This window comes from Scleropages formosus, chromosome 11 (assembly GCF_900964775.1).
Source record: "Scleropages formosus chromosome 11, fSclFor1.1, whole genome shotgun sequence".
In the NCBI taxonomy this organism is placed as follows: Eukaryota; Metazoa; Chordata; class Actinopteri; order Osteoglossiformes; family Osteoglossidae; genus Scleropages; species Scleropages formosus.
This window is the reverse complement of record NC_041816.1, coordinates 5,549,737-5,574,496: the sequence shown is the minus strand read 5'-3', so window position 1 is coordinate 5,574,496 and position 24,760 is coordinate 5,549,737. Positions and strand designations below refer to the sequence as shown.

General features: G+C 43.7%; 2 protein-coding genes across 4 annotated transcripts; both read right to left on the bottom strand.

Annotated features, from left to right (window-relative positions):
• Positions 1 to 3,604: 3,604 nt before the first annotated feature.
• Positions 3,605 to 15,148, bottom strand: gcshb (glycine cleavage system protein H (aminomethyl carrier), b). 2 transcript variants are annotated; one of them, XM_018752659.2, is made up of 5 exons: positions 14,936 to 15,148; positions 12,972 to 13,051; positions 10,563 to 10,626; positions 10,347 to 10,478; positions 3,605 to 3,633 (listed from the first exon to the last, which is right to left on the bottom strand). In XM_018752659.2, exons 1-5 carry the CDS (start codon positions 15,060 to 15,062, stop codon positions 3,611 to 3,613), a joined length of 426 nt encoding a protein of 141 aa, XP_018608175.1. In that variant the 5' UTR covers positions 15,063 to 15,148; the 3' UTR covers positions 3,605 to 3,610. The 2 variants fall into 2 exon arrangements, with proteins under 2 accessions (XP_018608175.1, XP_018608174.1); XM_018752658.2 differs by lacking the exon at positions 3,605 to 3,633 and adding an exon at positions 9,546 to 10,112 and having other exon boundaries at positions 14,936 to 15,144.
• A 1,060-nt stretch (positions 15,149 to 16,208) lies between these two features.
• Positions 16,209 to 23,670, bottom strand: kars1 (lysyl-tRNA synthetase 1). Of its 2 annotated transcripts, XM_018752656.2 has the most exons (15): positions 23,560 to 23,635; positions 22,069 to 22,254; positions 21,779 to 21,923; positions 20,362 to 20,527; positions 20,147 to 20,240; positions 19,864 to 20,050; positions 19,616 to 19,741; positions 19,236 to 19,355; positions 18,842 to 19,004; positions 18,578 to 18,751; positions 18,141 to 18,226; positions 17,965 to 18,050; positions 17,712 to 17,838; positions 16,948 to 17,091; positions 16,209 to 16,750 (listed from the first exon to the last, which is right to left on the bottom strand). In XM_018752656.2, exons 2-15 carry the CDS (start codon positions 22,206 to 22,208, stop codon positions 16,676 to 16,678), a joined length of 1,833 nt encoding a protein of 610 aa, XP_018608172.1. In that variant the 5' UTR covers positions 22,209 to 22,254; positions 23,560 to 23,635; the 3' UTR covers positions 16,209 to 16,675. The 2 variants fall into 2 exon arrangements, with proteins under 2 accessions (XP_018608172.1, XP_018608173.1); XM_018752657.2 differs by lacking the exon at positions 22,069 to 22,254 and having other exon boundaries at positions 23,560 to 23,670.
• Positions 23,671 to 24,760: the final 1,090 nt, after the last annotated feature.

Genomic DNA, 24,760 nt, shown 5'->3' with positions numbered 1-24,760 from the left:
AATGTGTGTGTGTGTGTGTGTGTAAGCACCTGCCAGTGGGAAGGCGTTAACAGATAGGAATTAACTTCAGATGTGAGTACAGTCCAGACTATACAGTAACCTTGTTCTTTTTCCTCCCAAGGCTGCACTTGCTTGCCTTCTTTATCTGAGTTTCTTCAAAGTTCCACCTGACCATCTCCACCTCCGTCGATTCATCGTGCGCCACGATTTATGTGCTGTCATCGTCCCGGCAACCTTGAGGACCTTGCGGTTACCATGGCAATCGGAGAACGTCAAGGATGCCGCTCGGCACAATCAGCAAGCCTGCATCCTGCATCTGACTCAAAGCCCACGTGCACCCTGGCTCCCGGAAAGGAGTTCAGAGGCTGAGTTTGCTGGTCCTTGCTCCTCTTTGAGAGCACAGACCATCCAACTGCAGCATCTCCCACACAACCATCTCAGGTTAATTGGCCATATTTATACAGGCCCTGTTGTAGAGGCCCTTCAGCTAGCTGACATTTTTATGTCGTTCCAGTTAGTGTGCAAAAATCAAGTGTGATTTTCAGCATCTTAAACATCTCAAAGTTCATGAGACCGGTCTCATTGTACTGAAATAGAGTCTATGGGCACTTAACCTGTAGCCTTACTAATTCATATTAAGACCACTTTTTACTTTCCCTAGTAATTACACCAATTTTCCTCTTTTTACGACTGACTGCATCAGCTCATTTTCTAAAAAACTAAGATTTAAAATTTCTGTACACTTAGCTCCTAAATTAACATATTGAAGTTTGCTTTTAATTATCGTAGTTCACAAAACATTGCAAGAGCATGAGGACGGATAAGGCAATCTTCTGTAAAGTGGTCTTCTGAACTCGGCACACTGAAATGAAGCAGTGGCCTCGCTCACGTATCCAGATCTTCTACACCCGCCGCATACAGTGTTGAACAAAAACCACAAGTTGAGATGTGACCATATGTTGGATGGTCTGTGCTCTCAAAGAGTCTGAAGGAATAAACATCACTGACCTGTAGTATGTAAACAGCAGGTAAAGGGTTAAATGCACTTCTAACATGTATAGTGAAATTCTAATAACAGTCATTCTAATAAACATGTTCTTGCAACCCTGCGTTGTTTGCACTGGTGTCTTATAGCACCTGGTTGGTACAAGAGGACATGGGTTCAATCCCTTCTCAGTCTATATGGAGTTTGCATGTTCTTCCTGTGTCTGTGTGGGTTTCCTCTGGGTGCTCTGGTTTCCTCCCACACTCCAAAGACATGCTGTTCAGGTTCACCCACAGTGTGTGTGTTTCACTGATGTATGGATGAGTGACCCAGTATAAGTAGTGTATCTAGCAGTGTAAGTCACCTTGGTGAATAAGGTGTGTGGGCTCATAACACTACATAGAGTTCATTGGAAGTCGCTTTGGAGAAAAGCAGCTGCTAAATGTAAACATGACCATTTTGTTTGAAACCTACCACTTAACTCTTTAACACCAAGACTCCCTTCCTGCTAGTGTTCAGACATGGTGATGAAGACATGGAGAGATATTGCCTTCTGAAACTGTCTCAGAAGGCACCCAAGAAAGGAGAAATCCATGGGTCTGTCACACACTTTTCCCACTGCTTGGTCATCAGTGCACAACTTCATTATATGTCATCAAATTTTGCAAAATGTTATCTGGTTTCCCAAAAGAGAAACTCTTAGTGATATTTTCCATTAAATATGCGGAGTGCAAAAACTACTCAAGTGCTGAAGGCCATGACATCCTTATTTACTGGGCTGTACGGCTCTTTTCGTAAATTGATTATTGTCCATGTCTGGATAGATATGTTCTCGTAACAATCAAAGTGAGATGTAACAAGTCAGTTGGAACATGAACAATTCAAGTGTGGATATTACCACCCAAATGACAATCCTTAAATGGAGAGAAAATCACAGACTGGCCTATAAACATTTGTTTACATCTCACTCAGTCATGTAAGGGTATAGCACTGAAAATGAACAGATTCTCAATTGAGCCTTATTATTATCTGGGAATAAATGAAGGACACTGTGAGTTTAAGATATTCCATTATACCTGATAAAGATTTGCCAGTCAAAGAGAGGTCATTCGTGGATATTTATTGATGCAAAGAGTGCTGGTACCTGCATGTATGACACTGACATTTCAGTGTAACAGGGTCATCAGTCGCAAGGGGCGACAGTAAACGGTTCTCAGTACAAGAACCTTCACCGGTCGCTGTGAGGTGTACCATCGGGGTCTGCTTCAAATTAAAAGGCTGATTTTTTTTTTCTGTTTGTAAAAATATTGTCTATGACCTGATTCTTTAAAAAGTCAGATCCTCGTCTCCATCAGTATTATCATACTCTTAGTTGACAATTGGACGGGATCAGTTCACCGCCTTTACAAACGCTATTATAAATGGAACTCAGTCCGCCTTTGAAAACATAGTATAAGACCCCATAAGCTCACTCCTCTCTCATAAGTTTATAGGGCAAAATAATTTCATCACAGCTGCAGTGTCTGGGGCAGGTGGTAACACAATGGTTAGCTGCTTCCTTTAGATCCAAAGGTTGGAGATTAAATTTAGTTAATGTTATCAGCCCACACACCTTATTCACTGTGGTGACTTACACTGCTAGATACACTATTTACAACGGGTCACTCATCCATACATCAGTGGAACACACTCTCGCTCACACACACAGTGGGGGAACCTGAACAGCATGTCTATGGAGTGTGGGAGGAAACCAGAGCACCCAGAGGAAACCCACACAGGCACAGGTAGAACATGCAAACTCCACACAGGCTGAGTGGGGATTGAGCCCATGTCCTCTCGCACCACCCCAGGTGCTGTGAGACAACAGTGCTACGCGCTGTGCCACTGTGCTGCCCCGAAATCCCATCTATTGCTGCAGTACCTTTGAGGAAGGTATTTACCCTACATTGTTAAAGCAAAAATTCCCCAGTTGTATAAAAGGGTAAATAACTGCAGGTACCTTAACACTGTAAGCTGCTTTGGACAAAGGCGTCTGCCAAATGTCAGCGCTTCTGAGTTGCACCATAATACACAAACAGATTCAGGTGCCACTGGAAAAGGTTGCAGATGTACGGTTGAACAGCTTCTCCGTAGAGCTGCTCTGCAAACAAAGCAGGTGGTACGAACCAGTCCGTTCGTGACAGCGGAACAAGTGCCCAGTCTGCCCTCTCTGAACTCCCTCCCACCCTGGGCGGCCCTTGTGACGCCGCTGCCATCCAGCCGACAGCAGCAGCAACTGACAACAGATGGAAAGTGCAGCATCTCCTTGACCTACCGGACCACAGTCCTGAGACGTCCTTCATCTGGACGGGAGGCAGCCGTGCCGTAGAAGCCCTAGACCCCGAAAAGGCCTTCCCCTCCTATGATTTTCCAGCGACACATATTGCTTCCCTCTTCTCCATGACCTCTATGGCTGAATTTGTTCAATGTGTTTTGTAAGGGGGGGTGCAGTGCAGTGGGTTGGACCTTGTCCTGCTCTCCCGTGGGTCTGGGGTTCGAGTCCCGCTTGGGGTGCCTTGCGATGGACTGGCGTCCCATCCTGGGTGTGCCCCCTCCCCCTCCAGCCTCACACCCTGTGTTGCCAGGTTAGGCTCCGGCTCCCTGCGACCCTGTATGGGACAAGCGGTTCAGGTAATGTGTTGTAATGTTTCACTCTTTACATTTTCATCTGCTCATAATGTACTATACTCTGTTTATTCGTCAGCACCACTATTATATTATTGCATTTATTCATTCATACAGAACCCAGGTTCTGCTGAGTAACAATGACCATTTCTGACCATGGCACGGAAGTAGAGCTCAGTACATCATGCCAGATGTGGTTTTCACGTCGTAATGCTGTTACTCTGTAAGAGCTATAAAAAATGCTGAAATAGTGGGACTAAGGTAAAGGAGGGTCCCGCTCGGCCAAAGACGATTCTCGCTCTCTGGGTCACGAGGACACGAACTTGGACTTTTGAGGGGTCATCAGGAGGAAGACCGGGCCAGCCAGCTATTGCTACTACGCCAGAGTGCCTGTTTTGATGGGCACCCCCCTCCCTACTCAGACCTGATCATTCAGGTGTGTTAAGCACTGATTTGTCCTGGGTGGGGTGTGGGGTCCCCCCCACGTTCAATTTTTTTTGGGTCTAGAGAAAGGTCTCTCCCGAGAGCTGAGGAGGGGGATTATTGTTTGGAGAGATTATTTAATCTTTGATTGTAATTAGATTTTAACATTTGATGATATATAATACTGCTTGAGTGGTATTTATTATTTAGTGTTTTGTAGTTAGGTGGATGAGGTATTTAGTTTGAATTTAGGTGTGCATTTAACGTGCGATACTGTTGCCAGACACAGAAAGTTACGAATTCTTTCTTGAATCTGACAGTTTTTGGAGAGTGATTTTGGTTGATTATGTGGCCGATGGCGTGTTTTTTGATTTTGTTGTCTGTCAGACTGTCTTTGTTAATTCAAAGATGAATTTTTATGTAAGGAAATGGTTATAATTGGTGTCTGTCGTTTTAATAAGTGTATGATAAATGTTCTGTTTCTGATTATTAATTGATTTTGTCTAAGTTTTAGTTTTGTGGAATGTAATTTTTTTTTGTGTTTTGAGAATTAAATACTTTATTTCTTAATAAAGTTTGGGGAAAAAACAATAGGATGAGTGGGAAACAGCTGGAAACCTTCAGCAGAGAGCAGAACATAGCGTGGCATATGTATCCACAGTGCAAAACTTATTTCCAACTTTTATTTTATACACACATTATGGCAAGTATGTTTTGTGATTTTAAATTCTATTTTCAGCTGTATATGACTATCACCAGCCTTGTGACTATTTGAACAAATTGTGCTTTATATCCAAAATATTACATTTACAATAATTGTTAAATGCCAAATGCCATGCTTCAATATTCAAAACTGTTGAAAGAACAAAAAATCCAGACAAATCTGGAAGTTGATTATGGTTGGAAGGGGTTGGGGGGGTAGAACGCTGGTGTGCGATTGCCCTGCGGTGGACTGCGGTCCCATCCACAACGGACCCTGCCCTGTACCTGAAGCTGCTGGGATTAACAGCTCTGGAGAAGCAGTTAATGGGTGAACAGATGATTAAATGAGCACAAATGATTAGATTAAATTACCATAAATTTACAAGGTATTGGTAGAGAAGACAACCTGAAACTGATTGTAAAATCACTGACGACCACTCAACCGAGACACTGGGAGGCATTAGACACTTTAAGGAACAATCAGCACTAAGAACCTCAGTGGAGACTGAAGGTCTGGTTTCGTACCATAGCAACTGATCGCCGCACCAGAGCCGCTCCTGCCACCGTCCAGCGTAGGGGGGCAAAGTGCTGCCCACCACAGCTCCAGCAAGGTAACCACTTGAACGGTTTTTATGGTAAGGAAGCCTATTGAATTGGTTCACCGTTCCTTTTTTTTGGGCATGTTTTTGGATTGCTGATGCATGGCGATCAAGAAAGCTCTGCGTAAACTGAGCCCAAACGTGCAGGTAAATCACAGCGAGGCACCGGAGCCAGTGACTCATTAGCACCTAGTGTCCTCTTCATAGGACAGTGCCTTTAAATTGTCGCGCATGACAAAGGAGGGACAATAATTAATCTCTTCAACGTTAAGACAAGTTGACCCACCTTGGGATTTAGTGCTTTCCTTCATCTTGAGTTTTAATTCAGTAATTTTTTTTATTCCCCCCCCCCCCTTTATGTGTATTGCTTAGGATTATATGTATTGAAATCAATGCAGTTCATGTGATGGCAACTGCTGTAAATGAGATGTCATAAAATCTCTTTTTTTTTCCTATAGATGTATTAGGAAGCTGACTTTTTTCCCCCAGACTCCTTTGAAAAAAAGATGTTGACAAATACTCAGCCCTGGTGAAGAAATTGTGGAGTATCTTTGATCGGAAGAGGATGACATACAGTAAAATTGTGGTAAAATTTTAATCCTACATTTCCTTTGTATCATTTCAGTATCTTCTAAAACTTTAGTTTCCATTGAAATATTTTACTGTATATTTTATAAAAGGTGCTGAACATGTGACTATAAGGAAAAATGGTGTTCAGCAACACAAATCACGTGAGTTCCTGCTCAATGGGTTGGAGTCTCATCTTTCAGCAGAAACTGGAGAAAGAAGGAGAGCAGAAGGGTCACACTATTATTACAAGATGTAATGGAAAATGACAGAACCAGCTGAAACACGCAGGAAAGAACAACATTTCTCCTGGGCTTTGGACCTGCAAGGCCAGGGTTTTTTGAACTACCACCATCTCTCTCTCAGATTATAATTCACAACCATAGTTTGTCTGTTTGACCATATTAATAATCTCATTAATACCTCTCCTTCGCCTGGACCATCCCAGCTCCTCTTGGGGTTTTCTCCAACATCCACCATTTATTACATTAAGTGGTTCTGGCTGCTGATATGCTATGTAAAGCAGTCTTTGCCTGCTCACAGAAAACAGGCTTAGACCTTCAGATACCGTATCTCTCCGTGAAGCCTCATGACAGCTTTGCATTCTTACAGAAAGATCATAACCTTGCAGGGGTCCTCATCATTTGCCATTATAAAATAATTCATTATAGGAGGTGACTTGCAACACTTATTTTAGTAATTTGTGACTGGTCTGACCTGTACATGATACACTACACTTGTGCAATTTTTTTTGGGCATCAACATCCAAAGAACTAAAGATACATGCACAAGGTTGTCAAAGCAGTTTCCCCACTGATGGAGCTATTAGGAGATGAAAGTAGAAGCAATCTGGAAAGAGATGAGGCTTGAAAGCCTTTTTGACTGGTGAGAGGGATTCAGCAGTTCTGAGGGACACGATTTTACACCTCCTGTGTGGAACCAACAGGTGGCCTGAGAGAGGGGAGGGCAGCGGTCTGGTTGAGGTGTAGTGAGTGATAAGCAGGTATTGGAGAACAGACCCACTAATGTAGATTAAGCGGAGTCTTCAGCTTGTCAGTGGCAGCTATAGGCGGTAAATGGACAGAGACAAGGAGGGGCGATACATGGGCGCACTTTGGCAGGTCAAAACTCATTCAGCAGAATTTTGTAGCAAGAGGGACTGCTAGATGGTAGAGGCTGGAAGGACAGACAAGAGGAAGTTGCAGCAGGTGAGGTGGGATATCGCCACAACCTGGACCAGTAGCTGCACAGAGAACATTGTGCAATAAGCGCAGACCCTGCAAACATACAATTTGTGTATGATCACAGTGCAGTGACTTAAATATCTAGCACAGAGTTTCCACTGCCAATGAAAAGTTAACACGGCCCCATGAACCGGTGGCACTTGCTTTCAGTTCACTGAAAAAAACTTTTTTTTTTTTTAAAAAAAAAAAAAAAAAAAAAAAAAAAAAAAAAAAAAAAAAAAAAAGTCTTCACTGTCAGGGGTGTCACCTCTTCATGATCAAGTGGCACTGAGCTTCCTGTGTCCCCCCCACACCCTGTAGCACCTCTCTTTACTCATCCTGTCATGTCAATCCCTTCCTCCCCTCCCTTGCATCAAAATGTTTGCCTCTATTATGTGTTTGGTTATTTGTATGCATGCATGTACATACATTCTGTGCTGAGGCAAAGCAAGTTTCCCTCTGGAATTAAGTTTCATTTATTCATGTGCATCTTTCTTCATTACACTCCTTTCAGCTTTGATTCATCAACAAGACACCTTCCCTTTCCTGTGCTCTCCCAACCCTAAACCCAGCCACTGTACGGCAGAAGTAACCTAGGCCCACGCTCCTCCCTTTGAGTGTGCTCTTACTGACATCTATCGGCTTGCTGCGTAAACACAGGCCGCTCCATTTTAGAAAATAAACATGAAAATTAAGTTTACATTATGCTCAAATTGCCCGATTACAAGCCAAGAAACAAGGGTATAAACATTTCTGCTCAAAAGGCCAACAAGGCAGGTTTGACCGCAATGCAGCAGTGAGGAATATCTGAGAAACATTACATTTACAGCAGTCTTTAGAACCTTCTACTTGCTTCCAGTGAAGTTAAATTTCTAGGAACCATATTGATTACTTATATGGCTCTCTAAGGGTTCGCCCCTGCTTTTCCCTGGCTCCTGCTTATACAAGCAAGTCAATATTTTGTAAGCAGACCCTTGAGCTGTACAGTTGTCATTCGCAGGGCCTCTTAGCGGTGGACCTGTGATTGTCATTGACTCAAGCCCAACATTTACTACAGATTTTTCAGACCTCTAATGACTGAGAAGCTTTAAAAGACCAAGATGTTGAGGGGTTGCAGGTCTGAACTTGGCAGGGTTTAGCTCCAATGTACCTCGGTGCACTGTAGTCAGAGGGATGAACAGACAGATACAGTTAAATGATATGTGCTCAGGAGGGATGGGAAGCTTGTGGGCCTTGCGATCTCAGCTCCGGCATGCCTTTCTGGCTTTTTTTTTTTTTTTTTTTTTAACTATGCATCACAGCTCATTTTGCCACTTCCTGTATACCCTTCTATGCTTCCTAATTCTCAGATCTGAGGCAACTTGTTGGGAAGGCTATATATAAGCAGACAGCTGTTGTGACCAATATTATTCCACATTAGAACACTTAATTATGAAATGCACTAATGCTCCTCCCCCTCACTGTACAGACCTTCTGAGATATTGCTGCCTCCATTAATCATTTATCATGACCCGTCAGCAACATTTATGTCAAGGACAGAACAAAGGTTGAACAGTGCCTTAGGAAAGATAACACCACAACCATATTTGTTACCATCTAGTCCTGCTTTCTCACCATCTTTACATCAGGTTATTTATTAACCTAAGTTCTTTTGCCAAATTTGGATAATCCAACCATGCATCTGCCATCATATGCGCCGCACTCCAAAACTCTGCATGGGAAAGTCTTTCACAAGGCAAATATTGTAAAGGAAACTTTAAAAGCACCAGTGCAACTGGTCTTTGGAACACCAGAGAAAAGCCACATACGAAGCAAGCGGTCATTTAGTGCACCATACATACATTTACATGGTATTAACAGGGGGGAACTATTGCAGAAAGCACAATTCAAAAATCCTTTTGTGAACTCAGTGATGTCAGATTTAACTCAACATGGACCAGTGTTAATCTTTCAAAGGGAACCTCAGGAATCTCCTCAATATGATGAGCTTTGGACATGACCAGAGCTGGAAAAGCAGAAGCAGCCAGTCTGAGATGCCGATCACATCTCCAAACCATGATGCAATGCTTGAGGTGCTCACAATTTAGAGGACAGTTTTTGGCAGATGGCTTTGCCCCTGTGCAGTAACAAAACCGCCACAGGTTCTGGGAGAGGACCTGGCAAAACCACACACTTTTCCTCCCATGCCCTGGGGTGAGCAAATCAGTCAGGCTGCCATACAAACATTAAGGCTTAAAGCAGAACAAGACAATAGGCCGTTTTGTCCATGTGCCTTAACCGAATTTTCAGGTTGATCGATAAGGTAAATGAACTTTAAAATCAGCCTGCCAACCCCACCCAGCACCTGACTGCTCGCATAACAGACACAACCAACCTGACACCTGCTTCAAAATGTAGTCTTTATTTTGTTTGCAATTTTAATTTTCAATAACCCACCAACATACTTCTGTCAGTTTCCTCAGCTCAATGGAAGCACTGCAAAAATGCCTGAGGCATTCCTTGAGCTGTGTGTTTCCATGGCAACATCTAAAGTGAAACAAGCACCCTTTTCACTGTATTAGTACTCTATAAAATTAATTGCATGACACTTGCTATGCCTTGTCATAGTTCGCAATTCTGGTTACATTAGAATCTAAATCAAAAAACAGGGAGGTAAGGCCAGTTATATGAAGTCCAGAGACTATTTTTGTCCCCCCTTAAAAATCATACTTCTCCATATTGCCAGGGCCCTGACCCTCTAAACCCGGTGCAGCTACAGGAGACCACTCCAGAAGCCAGGAGAAGATAGCAAACCTTTGCTCCTAAAACACAATTAGCATGGGAAGGACTACAGCCATCTCAAGCACTGCCCCTAGTCCTCAATGGATTTCACGTATCGCTCGTAGGCTGCTTCATCCATCAGGGCATCGAGCTCTGATGACTTTTCAATGGTCATTTTGATCAGCCAACCTACAGGGTAGGAAAACAAGCAAGACAGAGGTCTGTATTCTCAATAAGCAAAATGTTCTGGAGAGCAGCTAGTTCTTTGCACTTTTTTTTTTTTTTTTTTTTAAATTCATGGTTCTTGGCTTTCACTTGCAGTGGGGAAAAAAAAATTTGCAAGTTTGCATGGGAGTTTCTGGGCATTTGCATGTTGCTTCTTTTAAAACATTCAAGCTTCATTCATAAAACTGAAGAACTCACCATCCTTGTAGCAGGATTTGTTTACTAGTCCAGGGTTCTCTGCCAGATCCTGGTTCACTTCTGTCACTTCTCCAGTAAGAGGAGAATAAAGCTCACTTGCAGCCTTTACACTTTCTAGAGCACCAAACTCATCTGAAAGCAGGAAAACCACATGCCATCAACATACAACGCAGGTCCTGTTGCACTGAAAACGATCAAGTGAAAACTGACACTTACCCATTTGGTTAAGTTTGGTCCCAACTTCTGGAAGACTACAGTAAACTACATCTCCCAGTGCTTCCTGATAAACAAACATGGAAAATGTAAAACTGGAACATGATCTTCAGGGCAGTACCGTTATTAACACTTGGTTTAAAGTATGTCTGACAGTATAATTTACAAACTTGGAAGCATTTCCCCATGACAACTTGTGCACTAACAATAAGGCAGCTGAGCGGCATTGCACAGTCGAACTGAGTTGTAGCCATCCGAGTTACAAGAATTCAGCTTTTACAAGGAGTTTCATTTAATACCCCTACTTTGGCTTAGGAGGCATTTATCAGGACCAAATCTGGGTTCTGTGCACCTCCAGATAGCTGAGCAGCACAAGACATCTACATTTATATTATTCACTTAGCAGATGCTTTTCTCCAACACCACTTAGCAATTACTAACAAGTATTTAACTGACACCTTTATGTAAGGGGACTTGCAGTACAATAAATTGACTACAATCAATCCATTAAAACCAAACACACACATCAGACCATTTAGTCAGGAATACATGTAAAGCACATCTTTGGACTGTGCAAGAAAACTCCTGCAAACACAAGGAAGACTTGCAGACTCCACACAGCCCAAGAAATAATCGAACCCACATCCAATCGCAAGGCCCAGGTGCTGAAATACAGCATGTGAACTTGTTCTACGAGTACAAATTCTGTTGTCCCTCTGTTGATGTAATGCACTCATTGCATTTGTCTCAGATGCATGTCACTTTGGAGAAAAGCATCTGGTAAATAAATGTAAATTCACTTTCATCTTTACCATTATGTCATTTATATTAAAGCTTTAACCAATACATATAGTGTCATGTGCACTATGTATGTTTTGGGAATGTTTGTTTTGTGTACAGTACATAAATGAGCTGGACAAGTGTAGACTGACACCCACACAATAATTAAAAGGGAAAAGATCTTGCTAAGTTGTGTTATAGCAACCAAGACTACTGAAACAACACTGTCTATATTAATGGAATTTGGTAATCTTTTAGCATAAATGGGTGTCATTTTTGGGAGCTCAGGAAAACATTTAAAAATTGACACTAATGGTTATTCTGTCTGAATTATGAGAATTCATTTCACGAAGGGTTTGTCAGCAGCGCATTACCTTCATAAGGAGGGGGAAGACTAAAAGAAGACCAAAGGAAAAAATTTGAGCAACTGCAGAAAGTTGTTAATAGTTTGTTACAGTTCCACTATTAAAGAACATGATCACTATTAAAGTTCAAGCAAAACAATGGAGTATAACAGTGCAAACGTACAGTTGACCCTTGAACAATGCAGGGGTTAGGGGCGCTGAAAACCGCATATAACTTTACGCAAGAACTTCACTACTTACAGCCAACTTGAGTGGAAGCCTTATCAATAAGTTAACATATTTTGTATATGTATTATATACTGCATTCTTACAAAAAAACAAGCTAAAGAAAAGATGTTAAGCATATCATAAGAGAAAACACTTTTACAGGACTGTATTTATCGATACAAGTTTATGTTGTGTGTTTACAAGATGAATCGTCTGTGTCAGTACCTACATCAATAGTCTTATGATACAAAACACTTTGAATGGGTCCCATGGTCATATTCAAGGTTTACAGTATTGCACTAAACGCAACGAAAAATACGCGACAAATCACTGCGATACGAAATTTAGAGGAGAGAAACTGCTCACGTGGAGATGATTAGCATCATCCTACAAACCGTGCAGAACCACAGTTCTTCTGTGGACTAACTTTTAAAAAGTTAACTTTATATAATGGATAAGGGTAATTGTTAGTTAATGAGAAAATAGACCAAATGTCAATATTTCATGCATTTATGGCATACAGTATACTGTACTTGACATTTTTTCTTTGGATTCATAGCCCGCTGCACACTGTATGCATTTTACATATGTGCATAAAATTTTGGAAAATGTTTACTTTTTTCTTAAGTGCGTGTAATTTATGGTAGTAAATGATAGTGTACTACTGTAATTTTGTCTATGTACTAGTTAGTTTTATGATTTAATACTGCATCTTTGTTTACATTTCTTGACTGTAAATGGCACCATGTACAGTCTATGTGTGGGTAAGTTGAGAAAATTTTATAATAGGTGTATATTTTATGGTAGTAAATAAGACTAGTATCTACTTTTTTTGCATTCATGACATACCTAACTTTTTAGATATTTCTAGGCTACGCAGTTTGTCTGCAAGTTCTCAAGTTGTCGCAAAAAAAAAAAAAAAGAATTCCAATACATTTATTGAAAGGAAAAAAAACCCTGCATATAAGTGGACCCGTGCAGTTCAAACCCATGTCGTTCAAGGGTCAACTGTACTTAAACGGGGAGAACTGCAGCTCAAAAATGTCGGAGCACTACCTACCTGAGCAAAATTGCTGATGCCAACGGTGCCGACTCCGTCCTCTACTCGTACCCACTCGTGCTTATCTGTGAATTTGAGGGCTGCAGGGAGAAACGGCCACAAGGGTTGAGGTTAGAAAAACACACCAAAGAAAAAAAAACTCAGGATGTGACAAGGGCAGGTTTTACACCAAAAGACAAATGTTGCACAGAACTGCAGACAACTGAGAAAACTTTACTGTAGAAGTACTCCAGTTTAAAAGCAGTACTACTGCCCCGTTCAGGATGAACATCACCTCTGTATTCCAGTGTGGTGTCAGTGACCCTCAGGACAAAAACTGTACTCAGCATTTATATTTGTGTATTTGGCACAACTCACCAAAATTGTGTACCAGAAAGCAGTAAAATACATAACACAATTTTAGGAATGCAGAGGTCCTATGAGGACATGAAGTTGCCAGAAGTCATTCTGCCAAGATCAGACAGAAAAACAAAAACTGTCAAAACAGTTACATTCTGGTAGCAAATTCACAGTTAAAGCTCAGTCACCACTGAAGCTGCAAAAATAATCCAGTTAAAATTTCATCACCATCCTTTTCCTTCTGCCCAAAAGAACCAATGACAGCTCCAACCAGATCTCTAAGCTCAGCCCCAGCACTGCCAAATGCCCCCAAGGGGCAATTAAAATGCCTCAACCGCCTCCCGCCCCTTATTACACCATGCAGAAAAATACAGGTTCAAACCAGATTGAGAACTGGGCCGAACGCTGAACCGCACAGTCTAAAAGAACGGGATCGAGCCGGTCTGGAGAGAGAACAATGATCAAACCGGAGCACGCGAACAACATGTGCTCAGGGTTTTACATTTTCACGCGTTTACCTGGCGGACTTTTCTTCAAGAGAACTTGAATTGATATTTATAATTAAAGCCATTTCTACTGCAGGGCAATTTTTACTGGAGCAATTCATGCCAAGTACCGTGATCACGGGTGCTGGAGCAGCACACAGGTTTTCAGCTTATAACCTCTCCGTCACAAGGAGACAGCTCGAACCACTACGCCACCTGCTGGTCTTGCTAGAGGTACCTCACATAGCTGCCGTGTGTCTGGTTAAATTAAGGACCAGAGGTAATCTGGTGCGATTTTTTTCCTTTTTTTTACCGCCAACACGGTAAGCAACCGCACCAAACCGTCACCTCATCTTAAAAGCCATCTCAGTCCGCACAATTTATTTAACAAAGGAAGAGTTTTGTACAAATAGATACCCGAATCCGTGCGTTATCGTCGAAGAGGAGGCAGACGCCAGCGTGGCGCCCCAGTCCGGCCGCAGCAATTCGCAACCCACTCGTGCGCAATTGGGAAAGAGACATTAAGAGAGAGAAAATAGCAGCAAAGGTGGGCAGCAGGAGGGTGTGGAGGGACACTGCTCGTAGAGACCGCGCACGGCAGACATGCTGAGAAACCTGCAGGTGGCACAGCGGTTAGGACTGTTGTCTTGCACCCTGAGGAGAGGACTTCCACCTCCCGCTCTAGAGCCAGGTAACTTTACCCTGAAGAGATGCAGTAAACTGTAAACTCAGCTGTGTAAATGACTAGACCCATTTTATTTGCCCAACACATCGTCGTACGCGTCCTGAACAAAGAAAACACTTCAGTCAGAATTAGAATAGGCCAATACATATAAAGTAGTTATAGTAAGACATTTTTTTTTTAAGGCAGACATTACAAACGACTCGGCCATGTCCAGGTCGCAGTTCTCGGTCACGCGCGCTAGCGCGCGGCGGTCAGTTAGAGTTAGTTAGCGAGCTGTACTCCACTAACTATATTTAGTAAATGGTGGTGTGAAAAGTGCTAGAGCGACGTGTCCACCGCTCCGTTGTTCTGTTACACGAGCAGGAAGTAAACAAATGAAATGAATTTTCAATTACTCCACCACCACGACGGAGAGTTCTCCTCGCGCTTGGCGGGCTGGACTCCGGTCTTCCTACCTGCGGCCGCGCGGGAAGACGTGCCCAGGGCCCGGCTGTGCGCGCAGACCCTCAGTGGCAGCCGGCGCGGCGTCAGCGCTGAAGGAAAGCTCGCGAGCATGCAGCGGAACGCCACGCGCGTCGCCATCTTCGCGTGCTCTACTGAGGCGTCTGGAAGCAAAGCGAGACCGCGGGGTGGAGCGCGCGCACCAGAAGGCAGCAACACGACCTTATTACGCAGCTGAAACGTCACAGGGCGTCGGTATAATATAATATAATTTAATTTAATTTAATTTAATTTAGTTTAATTTCATTTCATTTACAATAATATAATCACGCGCGTAACGGCATGTAAAAGACATTTTAATCATTAATGAATCACGCTTTCAACTCACTCACTGTGTTCCCTAAAAAGTTAGTTTTTAATAAGTTTTTGTTACGGCGCTATTGCGGTCCTCACTCTCGGTGTTTCTGAAAAATATTACATAAACCAGGCCGTGGCTATCTTTCTGGATTTCTGCAACGATGCCACTGCCCGTTCACCGTATCTGTTCTACAGAGAACATTTTTACATGGAATTGAACGTGTCGTATTGCCTGACAAACTCCAAAGGCTTTCGACCTGTACGAAAGTCAGGCTCGGTTCTTCACACATAGCTGCCACTTCACTGTGCATTATTATCATATCAAAAATAACTTCTGTAGGCCTCAGCCCTGTACACTCGCTGTGAACTTCACTGCTCTCTCACACTGTGACCTCAGGCCTCAGAGTCCAAGCATCCTGCGCGTGACTGCAAGAGCCCTACACTCCTCACTCCATCTGCATGGTAGTCCAGCTCACAAAGAGTCCAAAATTTAAACTTTACTTCGCTTCCTGGATTTGGCTCATATGTGCAACAATGAGCTCCCTCTCCCCCTCAGGGCTGCTGCATCCCTTTCAACAGTCAAGGGCCAGAAACCTCATCTGTCAGATACACTTCTCACCCTGTCTCCTTATGGCTTCACAAATTTGGATCACACCATTGGTCTTGAACAACTTATGTCCCGATTCTACAGGAAGCTGTTAATGTGCACTATCGGTACCAGGCAAACTATGCTTCGGTATTTATGTTTCAAAAGCTTTTCATCAGTTGATGAGCTTTAGTTTACATTGAGTTACACATTGCTTTGGAGAAAAGCATCTCCAAAAGAAAATGTAATTTTAAATTTACACACACACACACACACACACACACACACACACACACCCCAGGTACTGTCTTTTCAAATCAAAAAGACACACAATTTGACTCATGTCTTTTTATTGGACTTTATTAAATCACAAGTGAACCTTCATTTTTGGTCCATCTGTGAGGAAAAACAGCAGGATGAGAGAACTCCACACCAGAGACAACATTCTGCCCCATTGAAACTTCCGAATGTTACCAAACGCTGCATTTTGGTCTGGTGAACAGGGTCGTGTGCCCTTTGTTCCGATTATTATAGTGAAATTTCAGACCAGACAGAACATGAAAAAGATAAATATCGGTATTAAAAATGCACAGATTAATTTTTCCATTTATTTCACTGAAAAAATAGGCTGAAAGTAACAAATCCCTCGCCATTTTAGATATATCAGACCCTGAGCCACGTCCAGAGTGACAAATCGGTTAATGAAGATCAGACAGCGAGCAAGAGAAAAACAGTCAAAGAAACCAACAGGATGTTCCTTGGGCCAGACTCATCGCCCAGCATAGACGACTATCTCCGAAGACCCAGCTGCTTAGACAGAGGTTCCCTCAGCAGGTGCAGATGGCTTGTTCTCTTCCGGTTTCATGGCAGGGAACAGCAGGACCTCCTTAAAAAGCAAAGACCAACCAAAGTTTATATACAAGAAAATTACAATCACAGTGACAAAAGGAAACGAGTCCTTGCTGTTGTGCTGTAAGAAAGATATAAAGCAAGTGAACGATATGTATTCTGTGTTTATACTGGACACGCAAAACATTCAGAGGTGAAAAAAAAATTCTTGTGCGATGTGGCAGAAATTCTAACCTTGATATTGTTGGAGTCAGTGAGGAACATAGTGAGGCGGTCAATGCCCATTCCCCACCCAGCTGTGGGCGGCAGACCATACTCCAGCGCGGTGCAGAAAGTCTCGTCAATGAACATGGCCTCGTCATCGCCTTCGGCTTTGGCCTGCAGGAAGGAGTTGGACACGGTCGATACGTGATAGTTAACACCTCTATGGTCATGAATTTCTACTCAACCCCTTTATAAAGGCAAAACCAGAGCAGAAAACCTGTTTGGATGTAGTACACCAATCCCTCACAGAGCAGGGTTCATTTGTTCCATGTAATCACCCCGTAAGTTACATTTGTGTTCTGACAGGATCACATTACCATTATTTCTGGGAAAAAAATATGAGCTCCAAGACAAAATGTATTTCTATCATCTTTTTTCCATTTTTGCAGCTTTTCCCAATGTCTTTTGCACTTTTCAGTCTTTAAAAGAGACATTTGATCATTTGGTTCATGGATGTTTTGACGTAAAAAAGTTGAACTCTGCAAAGCACATGGACACTATATCATGGTGTTGTCCAGGATGCCTAAAATATTTAATCCTGTACTTTAAATATTTAAAATGCTGTTGTACATAATAAAAAGCCAGTTGTATTAAATACATATTTGTGTTTGTGCTCCGTGTACATGGTAATCAGTGGGACAAAGAATAATACATCATTTCAATTATAGCCTTCGAAAGAGTTTGTCTTGTAACGGCATCGTATCACGCAAATCTGCCACATTAGACACACGGACCTTGGCTTGTTGCTCGAAAAGCTCTCTCTGCCGAATAGGGTCATTCAACTCTGTGTACGCATTGCAGATCTCCTTCTTCATCACAAAGAGCTCAAAACGCTCCGTGAGCCCTTTCTGCGATCGGTGCCTGCAAGCAGAGGTGAAGAACAGTGGGTCCAAGTGGACTTGGGAGCCATACCTTCTCTTGACAGAGAATTGCATGAATTATTAGTTATGGATGGGTGTCATCAGCAGCGATGAAGCGGTAGCTCACCATTTGGCCAAGGGGCTCATAATCTGGGGGTGGTCACAGATGAACGTGGGACTGATACAGGTCACCTCCAGAAAATCACCCACAAGCTTTAAAAAATGGGGGTAGGAGACAAAGGTTGTCATATTTACACTGCTGCAGCTGCCGACTAGACACAACGTATGGATAGTGAAGGGTACCTTGTCCAGGAGGCGTGCTGTGGTTCTGGGTGGAGGACATTCCACTCCCTTTTCAGCACACAGCTCATCAAAGAACTTGCGGGTCTCTGGAAAAAGAACGTCACATGAGCAAGATCAGCGGAAGGCAGGTCACAGGGTAAAGTGACACACGTACTCATGGAAACTGCTTCAAAAATGGATTCTGCTCCTAGAGATTCGAATAAAGAATCATAGGAATGTATCCTTGGCATATATTGAGAACAAGTCCTCAACAATGATTGTGTTCCTTGAGATGCAAGCCCCTGCTTTTAGGACATCTTTTTAAAGTAATCTCTGAAAATGTATTTTGAGCCACAACTTGTTCAGACGTGACAGGAACGGGACAAAACGTCACAGAGCACCAGCGCTCTGGGTCCCAAGAGGTTTTGGTTACTCTCCTCTCGATCTTCTCCACTCACCATCGCTGTCGTAGGTGTCAGGGGAGGGAAACTTCACGCCTACCAGCTTCTCCAAGTCATGAACCATACTGACCCTCTTGAAGGGCGGGGTGAAGTCGATCTCATAGGCCTGACCCTCCGGCCCATCCGGGTGGTAGGTCACCTTGTAGCCACCCGCGATGTGCTTGACCATCCCTAAGGGCAGTGACATGGTGAAGACTTGTGAGAAAACCTACCAAAGCCATGAACAGACCAGGCCCCTTACCGCCACTGCCCACAACTGACCTGAGAGCAGCTTCTCTGTAATTTCCATCAGGTCATTGTAGTCAGCGTAGGCCATGTAGAACTCGCAGGTGGTGAACTCGGGATTGTGCGTGAGGTCGATGCCCTCGTTTCGGAACTGACGCCCGACTTCATAAACGCGGTCAATGCCACCCACCACCAGCATCTAGTTACACAGGGAGGGTCCAACATTTCAACCACGGGATGCAAAAAAACTGAAGAGTGCGATGGTGGTCATTTTGGCACTTTATACTTAAAAATTACACATTGAAAAATTCTAACAATAGATTCACGACTAACGAAAGGGGCAGTTTAGCCCCACGCAACCTTTTCTCCAACCATGGGCCACCAAAATCCCAGCAAGTGTCAAAATGAGTTGGATGTGGGGGCATGTCACCTTGTGGTACAGCTCAGGGGCAATCCTCATGTACAGGTTCATGTCAAGCTCGTTGTGGTAGGTGATGAATGGTCGTGCCACCGCACCCCCTGGGATGAGGTTCATCATTGGTGTCTCAACCTAATAGACAGAGAGATACCCTTCACCTATGCATCCCTTTTCGCAACACGAAATGCAGGGCTGGCAATACATAAAGCTGTGCCTCTTACCAACAAAATCAGTTTGGTTTGATATTTAAAAAACAACAAAAAGTTGTCCTACTACATTCTCCGAGTTCCTCTGCATTGCCCCTCCATGGAGCTTGTCGTAACAGGACAGAGCAAACTACCCTTTTTCCTCCCTTGGTATCTTCTCTGCCCCCTGTTTGGCACTGCTCTCACCTCCAGGAAGCCCAGCTGGTCAAGGAAGCCACGCAGGTATGTGATTATCTTGGCACGGGTCACAAACTTTTGCCGCACGTGGTCATTCAGAATGAGGTCCAGGTAGCGCTGACGGAACCTGGTCTCCTTTGGCGGGTAAACGGCACAGAGATTCCATGTGATCGCATGCGCTACTAAAATATCAACACTCATCTGCAAGAAAACTTGTACAAATTGCCGTGTTTTCAGTACCATCAGCTGAACCTCACCTTGTCCTTCAGGCCAAAATGAAGATGGGGCAGCATGTGGAGGCAAGGAGACAGAAGCGTCATCTCCAGTGGGATGATGCTCAGCTCGCCTTTCTTCGTCTTCCCAGGGTTGCCACGGACACCGATAAGGTCACCTCGGCGCAGCTTGGCATTGATCTTCACAAACTCTTCTTCTGATTTATAGTTTCTGCGTGGGATACAGGACACAGCAAGTACATTAAGACCCGAGATGAGTAAATTCCAATGTGAAAGATCACTGGTAGAGTCACTCAGAAAACCATACCTGGAGTTCGCCATAACTTGCAGCTTGACCCCCTCTCCACGCAGGTCGTAAAAGAGCAGCTTGGCACCCGAAACCCTTTTGGCATGAACGCGACCTATGGAATAGTTTCATAAACACTTTTAGCACAACTATGAGACGAAGAAAAGGACACTGACTGGTGCTGCTTGAATGATTCCAGGGCAATGTGACAACAGGACGGTCCTCAGAGTCCTTACCAGCCACGCTTAGCACGACGTCCGTGAGCTGGTCGCCAGGTTCCAGGTGATTGTACTTCTCGATGAAGTCGGTGAGCGACAGGTCCACGTGGAACTTATGAGGATATGGATCTTCTGCAGTGCCCTTCAGCACCTGAATGGCTTGAGTACGAATCTTGTAGTATTGCTGTATTGGCAAAGTTTTTATAATTGGTATCTTCTCTATACCAACCGTTTACATTTAGACGTTACGCTTAAGCTTCTTACAATTATTTACCCATTTGTACAGCTGGGCAATTTTACGGTAAGTACTATAGCTGGAGGTAGGATTCGAACCTGCAACCTTTGGACCCAAAGGCAACAGCTCTAACGACTATTCTAACAGCTGTCCCTACCCAGTCAAATCAACGTACCCCGATGAGCTTCTGAAACCTTATTTTGGATTAACAACAACAAAACATCAGTTAGGGTCACAATCATGTGAAATGTAAATGAGCTTTTTTTGAGTTTTTAATCTGGGACCAACCATTCGGCAGCGTGATCACAAAGCAAAAACTTTGTGAATAATGTTTAACAATTTATTGTACTGAGAATTCACAGAACACACACTGGCTCCTCATCTGACAAACATAATTGGGACCAAAAATTTGTCTGGAACTTTGTGAGTCCAAAGTCACTTCTAATCCTAACCCGCAATCAATTAAAGTTCAATAAGAGATTTACCTTGATTTATGTGCAGGTTAGGTAAAAAAAAAAGTTTGAGATTTAAGTTTAATACTTTTAATAATAACTTTGATCTACGTTAAAATTGAAGTACATTTAAAGTGAAATAACACAAAAACTTAACGCAAACTAATATTCACCACTGACTATTAATTGATTCGTGTTATGAACAAGTGCAGAATTTCTCTTGTTCCTGATCACAGACACAAGCTGTAAACACTGTGGATTTAAGATGAATTAATGTGGTCCCACACTCCTATTGCATTTGTACAATTACATTTATTCATTTAGCTGACTCTTTTCTCCAGAGCAACTTACAATGTTAAGGTACTTAGAATTATTTACCCATTTATACAGCTGGGTCACTTTTACTCCAGCAATTGAGAATAAGTACCTTGCTTGACGGTACTACAGCTGGAGGTAAGATTCGAAGCTGAAACCTTTGGGTCCAGAGCCAGTAGCTCTACCAGCTGCCCCACTATTCCTGGTACTACAGCCCTATATCAGCTAGATGCAAAAAAACAGTTTGCATTTCTCCACAACCAACTTAAATTCTCAAAAGTAGATAAGGGAAGGAAAACCAAATAAAAATAAACAGGGAAAAATGCATGCATCTTTGAAAATTCCCAACTTGACAGCTGGTAGAATTAGGATCCAGTGTATATGGAATTGATGCCTGCACCACTTCACGCACAACAAAGTGCAAATGACTTACGTTCGGGTCAAGGGTTTCCTCATCTGCGTTGCAGAGGTTCTCTTCCACCTTGTTATTGTGCTCCTTCTTCTGCTCCACCAGCTCCTTGGCCTTGGCCTCCTTCTCCACAGCCTTCTTCTCGGCCTTCATCCGCCTCTTCTGCTCACTAGGGAACACAAGAAGGCCGTGATGAAGACGAGCTTGGCTACAGCCTTTCCGTGCTTGGAGTTACAGAACATCCAGACTGAGTCGTTCACAGCGATGACAAGAGGTTGGTTGTTTTTCTCTGGACCAAGGGAAAAGCCACCAACCTTCTGTCACCTTTCGATCGAGTCCCCTGGGGTAACGACGGGATGGCAGCCGTGCTGGGCAGGGCGAGCTTTGACCTCTCGACCCCAACCCCCATGGCTCGGACCACTTGCTGCCTAGCAGCTCTAACGAGAGTCAGCATGGTGGGGTGAGCTGAGCTACAGAGCTACTGCAGTCAGTGCCCAGACCTAGAGGGACAGACACAGGTTCACTCAGCCAGACGAGAGGCCTTCATCTTTCTGCCCATCGTCTACCACCTTCTACATCCCATGTATCACATCAAAACAATTTGTAAGAGGCCTCAGTTGCAAAAGTACCCCGTTGTTGGTAAATATGTGGGTTGGAGGGGGCAAAGAGTCTTCTGATTTGTGCCACGTACAAAGGTCCTAAACCTTTTCTTGAAAAAATACCTGGTCCAAGAAGACCAGAGGACTATGAAGGTGTAAAGCGGAAAAGGGAAGAAGAGAACGCGAGAGGTTATTTGGCCCATGTTCTCTGGCCAACACAAATTAAAATACAATAAGGACAAGGCCGCTACTTTCACTTTCATTTTCTAGCTATGCTTCAAATAAGTCACCTGATCAAGGGAAAGATGCCGCCAGTTTCCCCAGTTAAATCTATTCTTTTACATGAATTTCATTTATCTATGCTTCCTTTTCTGAAGTATCTGTTCCACATATATCACAAAACTTCTGCTGATATACATGCACAGTTATATCTTAAAATCTTATATGCCTAACATGCCAGTTCAGACGTGACATGTGAATGTATAAATGAAGGTCAACCATCCAACCCTGGAGCAAAGTGATCCAGCCAATGAACCAGCTGCAGGTCCTTCACTCTCCCACAAACACGTATCACCCATTCCACTTCACAACAGTCCTTTTTCAACTGGGGAATGGAATGGAATGCAATGCTCAAAAGGAGGAAAATCAGCACTGGACCAACATCAACAGCTTTTATTTCAACAGGCTAAATGTAGCCCCAAACAACCGGCAATATCCCCAGCGTAGATACAATCCTACAAAACTTAAAGCGTGGTTCTGCCAGTCAGGTGAAGAGACTCTGGGTAACAGAGTCCCGATGTGCTGCCATTTTTACGCAGCAAAACTACAAGTTAAAGTCGCCATATTGATTTTCCATCGCAATGAATCAAGGGAGACGTGGTACATTCTACCGTGTACGACGTTTAAAGACGTGCCAAGACTGGAAATAAAAAACTACAAATCCTATCGTCCCTCAAACGGCGTAGTTACGAGTACGGTGACGGAATATGTAGGCGATTAGGCGGACGGTTCAGACTCGATGAACTCCATATCCCGTCGTCCTAACCTGGACATGATGCAATTTTTGTGGAACGCCATGTTCATTGAGCAGCGGCTTACGAGTTACATGTGATCACGCATGTACGAATGTACACAATTTTGACTCAACACGCTAAGTGTACAATGTAACCTTGAGGTACGTCGGAATGTACAGGTGATCGTACTCACTTTTTGCTGAGTTTGGGCTCGTTATCGGCGAGCGCCGGATCCGCCATGGCCCCGTACGTGCAGAGGTTCCACACACCGCTCTCTGTCGGACGTGTTTCCAGCCCGCTGCGTGAAGACCGGGAAGGGGGGGGTGGAGGAGGAGGAGGAGGAGGAGGAGGAGGAGGAGGAAGAAGGGGGGGGGGGGGGCGGTCTCAGCTCAAAAAAAAAAAACAAAAGTGAGAACGAAAAAAGTGTCGCACTAAGTAAACGGCTCCATCGTCAGTTACTTGCAGAACTGACTCCTCTGTGTCTGTTCTGTAGACACTAAGAAGAATATTTCGTCCGTTGACGCAATTTGGTATTTATTTTTTTTTGCTGTACTCATACAGCTCTGGTGGGACTCGAACCAACACTCTTCCGGCTAGAAATCCACTCCTTTGACAGCTACGTTACGAGCTCTCCCGACACTGACTGTTTATGCAAAATTGGTTCAGTGTGAATATTAAACCTGCAAACTTTGCTTTTGACTGCAGTTATTTTAAATATAACTGATTGGGGGCAGGGGGGGGGGTGTGCAGTGGCACAGCAGGTTTGGCCTGATTCTGCTCTCTGGTGGTTCTCGGGTTCGAGTCCCGCTTGGGGCGCCTTGTAATGGACTGGCGTCCCGCTCTGGGTGTGTCCCCTCCCCCTCCAGCGTTGCGCCCTCTGTTGCCGGGTTAGGCTCCGGCTCTCCGTGGTATCAGTCTGTGTCTGTGTGTGTGTGTGTGTGAGTGAGATTAGCCAAGTTTTTGATGCAGAGCCAGCCATCTGTAGTCTTCTGGGATAGGAGAAAGGGGCTGAAAAAGGTGAAGAAATCCTTTCGTTACCTCCCTTGGACGTCCAGAGTCACTCTGCAAAAGGAATTATTTCTTTCGGAGTGTGGAAGCTGAAGAACCAGATTCAGTTCAGCAGGAAGTTTCTTCTCAAGTGAGCTCCCATCATCACACTTGATCGTCAGCGACGCTTCAGACGTTTCTTTACCTCATGTCTTCGCCAACGTGGTATTTCGGGTGAAGCGACTTTACGGTGGGGTCCCCATTTATGCCGACAGGCTGTTCTTTATCAATTTTGGGTAAGTTCCTTGATCGGGGGGAGCTGAGATTTGAACCAGCAACCTTCCGATTACAAGAAACAAGCTCATATTACTGCGAGAGAACAGTTTACACTTCCCGTTGCTGCGGAC

Coding starts and splice junctions, on each gene's coding strand:
- gcshb (XM_018752658.2), bottom strand. CDS start 15,062: ATGGCGACGCGCGTGGCGTTCCGCTGCATGCTCGCGAGCTTTCCTTCA. Junction 13,052..14,935: donor GTCTTCCCGCGCGGCCGCAG/GTAGGAAGACCG, acceptor TTCTCCCTGCAG/CCCTCAAATTCACAGATAAG. Junction 10,479..10,562: donor GACCAAACTTAACCAAATGG/GTAAGTGTCAGT, acceptor TCCTGCTTTCAG/ATGAGTTTGGTGCTCTAGAA.
- kars1 (XM_018752656.2), bottom strand. CDS start 22,208: ATGCTGACTCTCGTTAGAGCTGCTAGGCAGCAAGTGGTCCGAGCCATG. Junction 17,092..17,711: donor TTTTCGAGCAACAAGCCAAG/GTCCGTGTGTCT, acceptor TCCTTCCTGCAG/GCCAAAGCCGAAGGCGATGA. Junction 16,751..16,947: donor CTGACTCCAACAATATCAAG/GTTAGAATTTCT, acceptor TTGCTTTTTAAG/GAGGTCCTGCTGTTCCCTGC.